The sequence below is a fragment of the Lemur catta genome, chromosome 11 (genome assembly GCF_020740605.2).
Source record: "Lemur catta isolate mLemCat1 chromosome 11, mLemCat1.pri, whole genome shotgun sequence".
Taxonomy (NCBI): Eukaryota; Metazoa; Chordata; class Mammalia; order Primates; family Lemuridae; genus Lemur; species Lemur catta.
The window spans coordinates 29405192-29421075 of record NC_059138.1 but is presented as its reverse complement, the minus strand read 5'-3'; the positions used below and the strand labels follow the sequence as shown (position 1 = coordinate 29421075).

At 38.3% G+C, this 15884-nt stretch overlaps 1 protein-coding gene across 4 annotated transcripts in view; it reads left to right on the top strand.

Annotated features, from left to right (window-relative positions):
• MET (MET proto-oncogene, receptor tyrosine kinase) overlaps positions 1-15884 on the top strand; it is a 105277-nt gene that overhangs the window by 15609 nt on the left and 73784 nt on the right. For 2 of the 4 annotated variants that reach the window (XM_045564001.1, XM_045563999.1), the window contains exons 2-3: positions 5366-5415; positions 8916-10132. The exons of 1 other annotated variant lie outside the window; for it this stretch is intronic. In XM_045564001.1, coding sequence (XP_045419957.1) covers positions 5373-5415; positions 8916-10132 — 1260 coding nt within the window. In that variant the 5' untranslated portion in view covers positions 5366-5372. The remainder of the gene's footprint in view (positions 1-5365; positions 5416-8915; positions 10133-15884) is intronic. One more of the 4 variants, XM_045564000.1, reaches the window with a different exon arrangement.

The following is a 15884-nucleotide window of genomic DNA, read 5'->3' as shown; positions in this document are numbered from 1 at the left end:
TTAGAGTGGTCTCACCCAGGGGACTGTGCCAACTTCCTCGTTTTTGATGAGGGAAGGCAAAAACTGGCTGACACGCAGGTTAGGATAACAAGCATACTAACTGGCTCCATCTCCTGAATGCCCGTGTCTCCCATCATTTATCTCTAATCCTTATGGCCAATCCATAAGATGTGTACCATTATTCCCACATTTTGGATGAAAGGAACTGGCACTCATAGTCAGGAGGTATGTGCCTGGTAAAGGCCAGATTCACGTCACATCTAAGCCTGTCTGACACCGAAGCCCACATTCTCTCCACTCGACCCCACCTCTTCTCCAGAAGGCGAGCTCTTGGAAAGAATATTATAAAACATGTTGTCAAGAAAACTAGTCTGTAAATATTAAAACTAAGATTGTCTCACAGGTGTTTTGGATCATTTAAATGTGATCATACCAAAGAGCAGTTGGAAGGGCTGGAAAATCCTGCAGATTTCTTCTGTCCCTTCAACTCACCTCTAGAAATCACTGTCTAGGTCGTAGCGTCTGACTACATGAGAAGGCATTGACACGGCGTAGCTGTATCGTTTTATACTTCTCAAGTCAGTTTCTAAAGTTAGTCCCCATCATATCACTGACTGTTAAATCTTTAGGCATAAGCATCAAACATGCAACAAAGCCTGTTTTAAAATGTGCTTTCTCAAGAGCCCAGTGGATCCATTCTCTTCTCAACTTAGTTATACATTTAGATTTTAGAGTCTATCCTGCTGTCTTCAAATCCATGGATTCTATACTCATTGAGGACAGAAACTCTCAGTATCTAGCCAAATGCGTGGCATGCAGTGGGTGCTCACAAATATTTGATTAATGTGTGATATGTGATATGACTCTTCATAAACAGTGAATATTTATAAGTACAGGGTTTTAAATATCATCAGGAATCTCCTGGTGAAATCTTCTTTCCTTTACTTTGTTTTTTATGGGCCTACTTTTAAAGTTAATGGAAATAATATAAATGTAGAGAGGACTAAGAATTTTCCTAAGGATTTCACTCTGGCAAGTCTTGCTGGAGATTTAACCATGACTGTGTTTTTATGGCTGCAATTTCCTTAATACGGGACCTTGGCCATTTTCCATCATCATAAATCCCTTTTATATACTTAAAAGCAGTATTGAAATATTTTCCAGTTTTTATATTTTGACTCTTCACTTAGATACATTATTTCATCTCGGGATTATGTTATGTAAATATGGTAGAAGATTTGAGAATTGTGTAGTAAGAAAAAATAGGATACCGAGATTCAGAAATCTTAACTAATAGATATGTTCCCAAATGCAAAATGAAATATTTAAAGTAATTATTCAAGGAAATGGAGAAACCATCTATGTCCCAGTTACTTGAATGTTTTATGTAAAGTTGCTTTTATGCACTTTGTGTTCGAACTCACAGATTTGTAATATTTTCTACTGGACATTGTTTGCTCAGGACTTTTTCAGGAGTGAGGAATAAAAGAATCATAGGACTATTGATGAAAAAAAAGAAGGAAGGAAAAGAAAAATTTTACTGGCTCCCATTGGCTTCAGGCATGGCTGGATACAGATGCTCAAGCAATCACATCAGGAACGTGTCTCTCTCCCCGTCTAGGCTCGCCTGCCCCTTGGGTCCATTTCATGCTCAGACAGGCTCTCTCCGCATAGTGGCAAAGGTGATAATCTGACACTCCACGTAACATCGTTTTTAGTGCTTGTGATCTCTGAAGGAGAGAAGTCCTCTCCCAGCATCCATATTAAATCCAAAAAAAGAATGATTGCTTTGATCATGTGCTCACCCCTGACCAAGCGCCATGTCAAGAGAACAGAGTTCACTGAAAGGCCAGCCTGGTTTGCCCACTTGCCCTGTGGTGAGAGAGGTAGGCTGTATTTTTGACAGTGCAAGTAGAAAGGGGAGGGAGAGTTTTCAAAAGAGTTGCCAGTAGAAACGACAGGGGGTGCTGGGCAGGTAAAATCAGGCATTTACTAAAATACTGTGCCTGTTGAATAAAAATTTTTTCCAGTAAATGCAAATAATTTGAAACAGTCCAAATAAGCATGATACATTTAAAAACAATTAAAAATAACCTCAGAAGAACTGTATTGCATGTTTAGGACATTTTAGATAAGATTTGCTCCTCTTTGAACCTCAGTTTTGTCATCTGAAAACACGGGAATAATGCTTCCCTTATAAGATAACCATGATTAGAAGAGAGGATGTAACTGACCATATCTTGTAAACTATCAAGTGCTAGCTACATAGTTATAAATTATGATTTCTAAGAAAAACAATTCCTAAAGAAAGCAAAGTTACCTATGTCAATGTTTAGAAAAATGTCTCTCTTAAAAATGTATGCCATTACCCCAGTTGTGTTTTTTCCTGAGGAATCAGTGCTTGATACAACATACATATGGCTTTGTTGATCATGTTGACAATGAGAACAGTGATAGTGTTGATAGGCATAGGTAGCTACTCAATAAATACTTAGAGAATTAAATGTATTGCTAGATTTCTGGGGAATGAAAAGACCAATGTAAGCTAGTTTAATGAGAAAACTAGAGGTAGACAGATGGCAGAATCAAGTAGCTGGTTTTAGGGTTAGGCTGAGCTGATATTCATAAGAAGGGCAGTCTTCTTTAAAGGAAATAACTCCTAAATACCAATAGTTTAATGGCCAAGGTGCCACTGAGATGATCACTCCCAGGAAATGTTTTGCCAGTGAGATTGTCATATCTATCAACTGAAAAGAAATAAAGAAATGTTTTATGGGTGATTCACTTTCACCTGATATGTGCACAACATTTTAAGAGAATTAATTAGTCTGCTTGAATTATCTTTACATGTTCCTTTTAGTAAGGAAGTCAAAGTTGGTTAAATGGCTAGCACTATTTCAGAAAGCAAATATAACAGAAACGGTAAAAAGACATTCAATATTGAAAGCCTGATCCAGGCATATCACAGGATTAAATGTATCAAGACAGAAACATATGAAAAGTGAAAGTATTTCTGGAATTACTACCAATATAAATATTAAAATTGCTCTCACAGCCAGATCTGGCAAGTTATATAGACAGGGAAGTGAAAGTAATATATGCCAAGTCAATGGCATTGGAGTACAGTGTGATTATAGAAAAACAATCTCAGAGTTCAACATTATTAGAGTTGGAAAATACTTTGCAGCTCATTATTTCAACCTAGGAGTATGCTGATAAATCCTCCAGGGGAGAAAATAAGTCCTGATTTGTAGTGTTTGCCAATTTCCATGGTGTAAATACTCCTCCCACCATGGCTGATTTCAGGCTACCAAGATAAGGTACTGAAATGTGAGTTGGGACGAGATGCATGCAGTAGGCTGTCGTGAGCTGGTAGCAGAGGGCTCCAGCATACAACTGGCTCAACACTGTCATTTTACGAATAAGTAAAAGTTGAGGCAAAGGAGTTGGGTGACTTGCTTTGGGTCATACAAATAATTAGCTGCGCTGCCACAACTATGTTCTCTTCAGTGCCTCAGCTCAGAACGATGAGTGCATTATGAGAAAAGGCCACCTGACTCCCCTAAACCCTGGTTAAGTTCCCCTTTAAGGGCCTCTATAGGCCTTTCCACACTGAGTTTAAATTGTGCTCTATCTCCCTTGCTGGTCTGTCTCACTGACATGTGGAAAGTATTTTATTCATCTTTGTGTCTTCAGCACTCTGCACAGTATCTGACAGTATCCGACACATAGTAGATGTTCATAATTGTTAGTTGAGGGCATGAACAAACAACAGAGAACACGTATTGACCTATTGAATCCTTAGAATAATGCTCACAACAAGTGAGGTGCGTACTATAATCACACCCATATTTTAGATGAGAAAATAGAGGCTCAGAGTTATTTTTCCAAGGTCCCATAGAAAGTGAATGGATTCAAACCTTGCAGTCTGACTCCAGAGCCTATGCACTTGGCCACTCAGCTGTCACTTAGTTAACTGGCAGTATCATCAAAGTGTACAGCTCAGCAATAAATACTTCTCTAACAGGTCTCCCTCCATTCCTTAGGAAAGACACAAAACATTTCCTGGAAAAGATCTAGTCTGACCAACACACACTTGTAGTAATGGGGAAAGGATTTTATCAATTGGAATGATCAAGGAAATGGGGTGTTTTAGGTGATCAAATTTTCTCATTATCCAGAAACCCATATTTTAATTAAAAATCCCGTTGTTCACAATGGGCCCTGATCCCATTTTTTCTTTAATTAAAAAATAAATTTAACCTTTCTTTGGTTTCTCAGTTCGAAAAATGGCATCACCATATGCTAACAGAGAATATAAAAAAAGGTGTAGGAGACTAGGGTACTAACTCCAACGTGTGTTCTGCAAGGGTTTTCCCTTAAATAGAAAACATATCCCCCTTCCCTACTGATTTTCTATCTCATTAAATGAGAATACAAAGAGCCCATTTCTACATTTGTACATTTTCTTGGATTCTAGTTCATTGTGTGACTTATGTACCAACCTTAAGATATGAACCTTATTTTAAAAACATAATGTAATATAATACCTCAGATTTAAAAAAATCATTTTGAAGGCTCCTTCAAAAGCCTAGAAGAAAAAAATGTCACTCACCCTTTACACTGCATTAATGTGCACCATCTAAGATGCAAATTGATTTTAATGCCATTTTCCCCCGTTTGGCAGTAATGGTTCATTTATTTTCTTCCTTTTATTATTTTCCCTACAGAAAATATGGTAATAAATTATTTATTAGGCTCATGTTCCCAGTTTTGGAAGATACACTGAATCTATAACACCGAGAAGTGCTTTTAATTCTTTTTTCATAATAAAGGTTTAGATAGGTATTTGCAGTGTGGTTTGCGGTTTATATTTGTAGTTTAATAGAACAATTTGTCCCTAATCCTTCTTTTCTTCCATTCCTTGTCATTCCTTCTACCAGCACGAGGAATTTTCTAGTACATTGCAAAACAATGAGAATTATATATAAAAATAGAAAGTACAACTTTCTACATTTACGTACACTCTGTTATCAGTCAAAGTGTTTTCAGAGATGAGATCTCTTTCTGATCCTTCAAACAGTCATGTGAGGATATCAGACCCTGGAACTCAGAGGTGGATGAATTGCCTGAAGTCACATAGCCAGAGAGGGAAAGGGCCAGAATCAGAGTCTGATTGTCCGACATCTGTTCTGACGTGCACTCCCTGGTAGCTCGGGAAGCTGCTTCAGTATAGCGAAGTATTTAGGAGCATCGATGGGTTCCTTTCAGCCAGATGTGGAATCGAATCCCAGTTCTAACTGTGTGACTTTTGGCAAGTTTACTCATCTAGAAGAAGAGGATAATAATACTTCCTTCTTCACAGGGTACTGATGAAGAGTAAATCAAAGGGTTTAGCAGAATGCCTGGCACATGGTAAGCACTCAATCCATGTTACTGTTATCTTTATTATCATATGGTTTATAGCTCCTCCAGTCCTTTGTCTTGCTCTCTGGTGCAACAGCAGTTTTCTAGCTTTGCTTATTCCTTCAAAGCCTGTATCCGCAATCAGATGCTTTCATTTGGATCCTGAAAACCGTTGTATTCTTGACTTTCTGTTCTGGGTTTCTTCCATCTTTCATGAATGTGATAGGAAATCACAACACATTGTGTCTGATCGTAAAGGAGCCCCACAAAGTTAGTAAGCAGTCCATTCATTCATTTCCTGCGGATCTCACTTTGCATGCCCTGCTGTAGCTATCCTAAACCTCTTCCTCCACTCAGAAGTCCCTGGACCCTCCTCCGTGTCCATCACTTTCAGCAGATGACCATGTACCCTAATATATTTTTAAAGCACTGAGGACATAAACCCTGAATTCCTTCAGTATTCCCATATCTTCATCTGACTTTTCATCTCTCTTGCTGTCTCAGAAAGAATGACCTCACTCATGTTCCAGGACCCTTGGGAATGCCTCTTTTTGCTCCTTTGGAATTCCTCATCCTCCTTCAAGACTCAGCTCCAACATCATCTCCAGGCTGGCTGGTCTCCCTTCCTCTGCACTCCCATAATTGTCTGTTAACCCATGGCCTTTGCCAGGTGACTGTGAGCTTCCCAGGAAAGGGCACTACATCACTGTATACACCCAATAAATTTGAGTAGAAGAAAAGGAAGTCCTACAAAGAAGCAAATGTCTCTCCCACAATTTAAGAATAAACTCCTCATGACCCTGTCATTGCATCTGCTTGTCCTTCCTTTGACAGACATTCCACGTCTTCACCACACATTCCTTAACAATTTAATATCCAACACCACTATTGAAACTACTCTCTTGAAGGTCAACAAAGAGATTCCACATGGACCTGGAATAAGTACCTGGAATGAGAAGTCCTTCTTCTTGAGACCCTCATTTGGCTTCTGTGACACAAGATTGGCGGTCTTGATGCCTCACTGACCTCAACCTTCTTTGACCCCTTCACTGATTTCTCCATTGTGGGTATTCCCTAAGATTGGGTTCATTTGCCTTCTCTTCTTTCATCTAGTCCCTAGGTGAACATAGTCATTCTCGGTTTTAACCATCACCTCTACGCAGATGACATACAAAGTTTATTGCTAGTCTGAATAGAGTCCCATTTACTCTGCCAATCGAACTGTGAATTTTTGCTCCTTCTAGTGCAGCAATGGCAGATACCTGACATTCGTACTTCCACGTGCCACTGTCTGACCCAGGACAGATATTGCTTCAGCCAAGACAGATCATGGTACTTTCCCAGTAAATGCAGGCTTCTTAGAATCCTTCTCATTTTCCACCTCTATTCCTTGGCACAAATGCTCTGTTCGTTCAAATTTTCACTTTTCACTTATTCCAGGTACCTACTTCCTGGTGAATGATGTAAAACCTACTAATCATCCCCGTAGTAGAACATGCACTCATTTCCCCCCAGCACATCAAACTCAACATGTTTAAAACCAACTTATATTCCCTTATCATCAGCCTAATGTCCTACTGCTATCTACTCTAGTTTTATAACTTGTCCCACTTTTTCCAAATGACTGTTAATAATCTTTGCCTTCATTTTTGTACTCTACCCATTAAGGTATCAAATCTACTTATTCAAATATATCTCTCATTCATCCCTTCCCTTCTATTCTTGGGGCCATTATCTTGGTTCTGGCCCTTATTACTCCATTTTGGGATATAATAATGGCCCGTCAACTGGTCTTCCCATTGCCAGGTTCTCTCTGCTCTAAGCCACCTTGCCTCCAGATCAATTTTCCTAGAGTAAAACCTTGGTTATATCACTCTCCAGCTCAAAACCCTCTCACAACTTTTCATTACCTATGAAATACAGTTCCTAATTCTTAGAGACTTAGTAGAGTAAAATTATCTTTGATTTTGATTCAAAAAGATTTGGATTCAAGTAATGGCTACTACACTTAACTATAATGTGACTTTGAACTTATTGCTGAATTTTTATTCACTCTTTATTCAATATATATTTGTTTCACACCAACTGTGTTTCAGGCTCTGTACCAGGTATTTGGGATACAATGATGAGCCAAACAGACCTTGCCTTTTTTTCTCCTGGGCCACAACATAATGACCTTGTCTCTGTTTCTCATAATCATAGCAATCCTAAGTACAGGCCGGATCTTTCTCCTTTGATGCCTGTAGCTTTTGGTTTGCGCTATGCAGGGTATTGGAATGCCACATACAGTATCATAGCTGTGTACACTGTTGCTTACACGTTGTAGCTTCACTAAAGGGCAGAGGTCATGCCACATTTCCCATAGCACAAACACAGAGCCCTGCACACACTGGGTGCTGAGGGAATCCTGTTGTGGTTTTTGTAGACCCAGGGTTAGTCTTTGGCGTCGTTATAATGCCTAATATATTTTTAGAGGCTCTCTTTGTTCTGTCAGAATTATACTCTTTATTAAAAACAAGTAATAGTTACTTAGTTTCTATTCATTCTAAGTCCTCTCCTTTCTAACCCACTACTTGGCCTGTAGCTATTATAAGTAGAACTCACAATGTTCGCAACTTGTGTATCTTAAGTTTTTAAAAACTGAATAACAAATCCGCTCATGCTTCCTAGTAGAAATATTGTCCATGTGCATACAATGGAATGTTAAAATAATGTTGTTTCTACTAAATAGCTTTTTGACTTGGTAATGAACAATATGTTGTTTTCCCTGAGAAGTAGTTCTACGACTTTAGTTCTGAAGATTATATTTTATTTTATACCTTTTTCAGCCTGCTGTTTTTAGGTTCCCAGTGATCTTACTTTAAGCATTTGTCTGTCTGAAACAATAGGTTAACTATAGCCAAATTATAACCATACCTTTCCTCTGCATACAAAATCCCATAAACAGCATGTGGTCATATTGCTTCTAGAATTTATGATTGTTTTCTTCCAAAAGGAAGCTAAATTTAGCCTAGTAATTCTTCATGCTCCCAAGGAAACAATGCCTGCTGTGATTTCTAGGATAAATGAATCTGAACCACAGTTCCTCTACTTGACTAACTGAGAAAGTTTAAATATCAGCCTAGTCATTAACCACAGATATTAAACCACATCAAACAACCAGCAAGGGGTTAAGAAAGAAATTTGCTGTATTTCTTATTTCATCGCTGAATGAGTCTAACTCACTTGCTGTGTTGACCTTAATACAGAACATTGTTTGCATCTCATAATGATTCTCTAAAATTACTTGTTCATGGCTTGAGTTCTAAAATTAAACTATGTGGACTCATGTCCAACTGCACAATGCATCTTTATGTGAAACTAGCTAGAGCTTTTTGCTTTCATTCTGTGTAAAAATTCCAGTTAGGAAGCTTTGTTTTCTAATAGTTTAACTGGTAGAGTTCTTTCAGTTTTGCTTGTCTGTTTCTAACGACAACTGAACTGCTCTCACCTTGAACATGTTTTGGCAGATAAACTTCTCACAATGAAGGCCTCCGCTGTGCTTGCACCTGGCATTCTTGCGCTCCTGTTTGCTTTGGTGCAGGGGAGCAATGGGGAGTGTCAAGAGACGCTGGCGAAGTCCGAGATGAATGTGAACATGAAGTATCAGCTTCCCAACTTCACCGCGGAAACACCCATCCAGAATGTCGTCCTACATGAGCATCACATTTACCTCGGTGCCACTAACTACATTTATGTTTTAAATGACGAAGACCTTCAGAAGGTTTCTGAGTACAAGACTGGGCCCGTGCTGGAACACCCTGATTGTTTCCCGTGTCAGAACTGCAGCAACAATGCCAACTTATCAGGCGGCATTTGGAAAGATAACATCAACATGGCTCTGCTCGTCGACAGGTACTACGATGACCAGCTCATTAGCTGTGGCAGCGTCAACAGAGGGGCCTGCCAGCGACACATCCTTCCCCCCGATAACCCTGCTGACATACAGTCAGAGGTTCATTGCATGTTCTCCCCACAGGCAGACGAAGAGCCCAGCCAGTGTCCCGACTGCGTGGTGAGCGCCCTGGGAGCCAAAGTCCTCCTGTCCGAGAAGGAGCGGTTCATCAACTTCTTTGTGGGCAATACCATAAATTCTTCTTATTTCCCAGATCATCCACTGCATTCAATATCAGTGAGAAGGCTAAAGGAAACACAAGATGGTTTTAAGTTTTTGACCGACCAGTCCTATATTGATGTTTTACCTGAGTTCCGAGATTCTTACCCCATTAAGTATGTCCATGCCTTTGAAAGCAACCATTTTATTTACTTTTTGACAGTCCAAAGGGAAACTCTCGACGCTCAGACTTTTCACACTAGAATAATCAGGTTCTGTTCCATGGACTCTGGGTTACATTCCTACATGGAAATGCCGCTGGAGTGCATTCTCACCGAGAAGAGAAGAAAGAGATCCACAAGGGAGGAAGTGTTTAATATCCTTCAAGCTGCATATGTCAGTAAGCCTGGGGCCCAACTTGCTAAGCAAATAGGAGCCAGCTTGAATGATGACATTCTTTTCGGGGTGTTCGCACAAAGCAAGCCGGATTCTGCGGAGCCGATGAATCGATCAGCCGTCTGTGCCTTCCCCATCAAATACGTCAATGAATTCTTCAACAAGATTGTCAACAAAAACAACGTGAGATGTCTCCAGCATTTTTATGGACCCCATCACGAGCACTGTTTTAATAGGGTAAGTCACATAGATTCCTCCCTTACAAATTAGGAGGTATAAACCAGAATAAGTATCAGTCTAGAAAAGAAAATCAAGGTCTTTTTTATGCTTGATAAGTGGTTTTTATTCAAAATATTTGCAGATTCTGTCCAAGAAAATTTGGAAATGGAATCTTCGTGTACAACTAAAATCCTTAAAAGCTTAATACGGTAACTAAAAGAAAAAAATATTTTTACGATTTGGATTTGCATGCTTGCAACGCTTCAGATTATTAAAGTTATTTCTCATATAAGCTTTAGTAGTTCAGATATATACAGATTTTAACACAACAGCAAATCTTATGAAAAGCAATAATTGAGATCTATGCAGTCTTTGCAACATTTAGAAGATGCTCAAGTTAGTTTGTAGGTTTTAAAGAATTTTCCTTGTGAAACCCTGTTTTTTTCACTGATACATGAATGATTAATCTATATTCTTGACACTACATAAAGAGACTTAACTAAAAAACTCTCCTGAAATGTTGGTAAATAAGACATTTTTAAATGAGCTAATATGCTTCTCTAAATAAGCTGGAAAAGTAGAAAGGAAATGTTTGCTCCCAAATCCTTCCTTTGGATCTTGACTTTAATTATGGACTTCCTTCTTGCACAGACATGTGTCTACCAAGTTCTAGTTTGATACTTTACCTGGTTGATATTTGATATTTATAAACATAAATATTTTTGATTGATGATTGTTTGTACTTATATGCAATGATATTTTCATAGGAGGTGCTAGGGATAGTCTTGGTGTTTTGATTTAAATATAGTAAAAGCTGTCAGCTATACTGGTAGAGGATTTGTCCTGCTAGTCATTTGATCACTTGGTGCCAAAGGAAGAGCACCAAACTGAGAGTTTATTGTGGCCTTGGGCTTTCTTGTATTGGACCCAGATTTGGATGTACAGACCTGGCTAGGATCATAATTGAATGAACAAATAGTATAGCTTTTCCAAAGACAGTTTGACTTTGGAAAGGTATGTCTCACTTACGTTAGCAATTTTCTATCTAAGAAATAAAGGTTATAATTGCAAGCAGGAAGAACATTAAATATGTCCTTGATAAGAGAAAGTATGTAATTTTCTGAGGAGTACCAAGGGCATATGAATTCAGAAACGTTTGAATGACTTTTGCTGAAATGTCTGGGAGACTTCTCGAGATGGAAACTCTAGTTAACTTTTTCGTGAAGCTAGGGAAATACCTCCAAGAAAATCATTTCATCTTTTAGTGAACTAAAGACAAACTTCCCTCCTCTCCGCTCCAAAGTCTTTGAATGTACATCACATCCATGCACATATATCCCAACCAAGACTAATTTCCCCCTGCATGCATTTAACATAGGTTGCAAACTCTGTAAGCAGTAATGGAATTCCTCATGAGGCTGCCCCCTTTTCTTCACTAGAAAATACAAAAGAATCAAAGGAAACAAAACAACTTTCAGAAACCTGGAATTAGGAAATAAAAGTGTAATATTAATAGCATTACAGGGAAAATACTTTTCCTGCATCCAATAAGTTGCTTCAGAAACGCAAGTTTAAAAGGGGTCTATTAGGAATTCCTCCAGGGCTTCTAGAGCACGACTTTGCTATTTAAATCTTGTTCTGTTAAAAATTAAAAAGACACTTTACTTTGTGAAGGTATATTGATGCCTCGTCTCATTTTTAAATTTTGTTCATTTCAGTCCACCGCTCCCCACCCCCATGTAAAACTACTTATCGATTCTAGAAATTCTGAAAACACATTTGAACTTTATCCTACCCGTTTGACTTTTTTTAGTGTTCCAAGGGAAACAAAGAGGCGGGATTATCCAGTGAAATTCAGGTCAGTTTTATCGCCCAGGAAAAATGCCCAAAATGCACTGGCCACACCTGAAACCATTATCACTCCCATCACAAAAATTCTTGTGGGAAACAAGGTGGAACTTGCCAAAATAGCCTTCTTACAAGGGAAGCCAACTTTTGCACCAGCCAAATTCCATAAAGACAAATACCTTCAAACCTCCTCTATTTATTTGCCTGTTTATCTTCTCTGGTTACTAAAGATCAAAATTCTTTAGAGACTGAGACTACACACATTCTCTGTTTTCATATACCCAGTCCACAGAAAGACTTCAGATCGTTCCAATAATCAGCATATAATCATTTCCCCTCTTTATCTTATTTTTTTAATTTTTTTTATTTCAGCATATTATGGAGGTACAAATGTTTAGGTTACGTATATTGCCTTTGCCCCACCCGAGTCAGAGCTTCAAGCATGTCCATCCCCCAGACGGTGCACTCTGCACCCATTAGGTGTATATATACCCATCCTCTGCTCCCCCCTCCCATCTGCCTGACTTAAAATGAAGGCAACTGGAGTCATTCGTCACACAAAAAATGATTTACAAGATGAAACCTGTTTAGAAAGACTCTAAGCAATAAGATGACTCCGTCTTGGCTTGGCAAATTTACTTGGCAAGCAATCAGATGACCCTACTAATAATTTCTTGGAACTGGGTTTTTAGTTTGGCATAAACTTTGGTGAATAGACAGATATATTATAGTTTTGTTTTTAACATCTCTAATATGTTTATAGAGGGACTCTGCATGTTCTGTGGACAAGGTTAACACATTCACTGCCATGTGAGTTGTATTTAACTCATGCTAGTTTTGAGCCCGGGGCCTCGTGAAGCACATGTAACTCACATCTCTTTACCTTAGGAGCTTCGAGAACCATTTTTCAGGTTGCCTATAGCTCATGCACAGAAAACAATGAAAAATAACAAATTTTTTATTAAATTAGAAAGGATCTTTTTGTTTTCAAAGTTTTTATTCTATTTTCTTGATAGAACAACGTGGCCCCAAGGAATTGTGGCAGTCCATGTGTCAAGAAAGGTGAAGCAGTAACTTTCTGTTTAGGCTTCTGCCCAGTTATCATTGTACAAGCATTGCCACAAGAAGGATTTTCTGGCCCTCTTTGAGGTCCCTGACATGTGCAAAAATTGTTTCTGTCACAGGAGCAGACAATGAAAGTGCCCAGAAAGGGCCTTTTGCATTTTCGGGTTCCAGCAGGTGTATCAAGCCTGACTTGCTTATTTAGGATCACATATTATGTTGCTTTTCCAATTCTCACATTTCACGCATCTATGCAAACTCTTCACATGCATATTCTCATACTGAAGACATCATAAAAGCCCTCTCTTGAGCCATCCAATCATTCTGAGAGTACATCCTCTTCACCCGGAAGTTACTTGTGCTTTAGAACTCTTCTCCTCACATGACGCTGTTTCTGGAAACTTATCCCAAGCCACAGATGCCCATTCATGGAATACCAGTGTTGTTGATTGTATCAATTGTTCTATAAGGATATATTCTTGATCTTCACACTGTAACCATTTTTATGTTGCTTTTGAAAGTGATTCTGAAAGAATTTGTTTACAGTGACTTCCAACACTGAGAACTATGAGATTACACATGCACAAATAATTACTAAATCTGTCTTAAATATCTTTGCTGCCTTTTATACTCATTCATCAGTCAAACTCTATAAGCTTCCTAAATTAGTATTGATTGAAGTTATTTTAGGCTAATGTGTATTCCCTAAACAGCACATTATTATTCAAAATAAAGTAATTGAGAAAGTGGCCCATAATATGGAGACTTTGTAAAGACCCAAATTTAGGGAGAAAAAAACCTCATCTTCTATTTGGAAATAAACAGTGTTAAAAATTCAGTTCCTTTGCTTAAAATTAACTGGCACCTCTAACAGTCTCATCTAAGGGGTTTATTAACATGAAAATTTTAGGAAAAAAACTAGAATCAGTACACATTGGCCCAATCTCCTAAAAATGAGTCTCAATATTGAATAAGGGATTTTTTTTTAACCGCTAAAGCAGCAAAGATCCTGTTCCCTAAGTAATAGTATATTTACTAATAGAAGTGGAATAGTACATTTTGGAAAGATTTTTCGTCAGAGCTGAAATTAAAAAAAGAGTTCTTGATTGAAGCAGCGCTCACCTTTCAGGAAATAAAATGAACACATGATGCTGTTTTCCTTGCAGTCCTATTATCAAAGTTTTGCTCTATATGAAAGCATGTAAAAGACTTGTAGCAAATAGTTTCACCAACATCTTGGTCACCTTAATAACCAATGATGGATCAACTGAAGGGGAAAAGCATGACATCTGGTGCCACACAAGTCCTGGTTCACTGCCTACTGGCTGTGTGACCTCTGCTACATTACTGAACTTCTTAGAGCTCAGGTCCCCTTTGTAAGGTGCAGATAACAATACCTATTTCACAGGGCTTTGTGAAAATTTGGCATAATGGATATAAATTACTTGCCACAACAATATAACCGTAAATTTAGCTCTTTGGGAGACAGTATGGCCTAATGGAAGGAGACTGAAGTCAGAGGTGTGGGTTCAAATCGCAACCCCACCATTTCCTACCTGGATGGCCATGAGAGCATTATTTAAACTCCAAACCCATCATCCTCTGTGCAGGACTATTGTATAGACAGAGGCAATAATGTCTGTAAAAGGTCCTGGCTTAGTCCTTGCCACAAATAAATCACTATTATTGTAAGGAACACTTGTGTAAAGAAAGGCAAATTCAAATGATTGGGTGGTTTTCTGACAGAGGCACATTCTGGTTCTGTTGCTTATGAGGGTCTTTCACTGCCCTCCCTACCTGTTATGAGTGACTCACCTCCATTAATGCTTAATTTGTGTAAGTCCTTCTTAAGAGTTAATAGTTCCCCCCAAAAAAGAGGTGAGGAGTAGTGGTGGTGTGGGGGGGTGTGGGTACTGGGGGTGTGGAGAAAGACAATTGAATCAAAATTATACTATGGTGAAGCTAGAAGGTATAAGTTCTCCTTTCTCTGACTTTCAGTTCTAACTGCCCATGACATTATAAGATTCTAAGATTTTATGCTCATGTACTGTAAGTCCTACTTTTATACATTCAAGAATTTGTAGATAATTCAGATTTAGAAAAAGTCAGCTTCATAGGTTGTTTGTACCAAGCTTCCTTGTTTTAAACTATTATTTATACTCCAATTCAAAGAGTAGCCAACTGCTTCCCAAAATAAAGGAAACTTAAGGTAGTAATTTTCCATCTCCGTTTCAGAGTGCCAAAGTTAAAGGGTCACCACTCAGAGCCATCAAAGGAAGAAAGCATAGTGATTAGAACAATTTTAAATGAGGACAAAAACCAAAACAAGATGCAAACAAGGAGTAATAGGAATAGGCAGAAAAATAAACATACACTGATGTTTCTTTATTACGATTATAAAGATGATAGATGAGTAAAATTGAGTTACATTTAAGTTGTAATGGAAGAAAATAATTGCAGCCTTCCATCAGGAAACCACAAGGACCATTATTGATCTGTCCTCCTCAGGGCATGTCTCGTAATATTTAATAAAATAAACAAAGATTTATAACTTTTATAGGCCACATATCTGTAATCTCCCACACCAGCTGAACTGTGAATGTGGAGTCAATGTTACAAATAACATCCATGTAATTATGCTGGTTTGGCATGCCTTAGTTAAACAATCTAGCACTCTCAAGAGAATGTATTTAGCATTAGGGATGAAAAATGTGGAGTCAGATTATAGAGTTTTTTACTTCCTATGCTCAGAAATGAGAGAATGTTATCCCATATGAAAAATGCTGTTCAGGATTCTTCATTCTTAATATTAGACAGTCCTCCAAACCTAAACACTAAATATCTTGGCTGTATGCCAAGT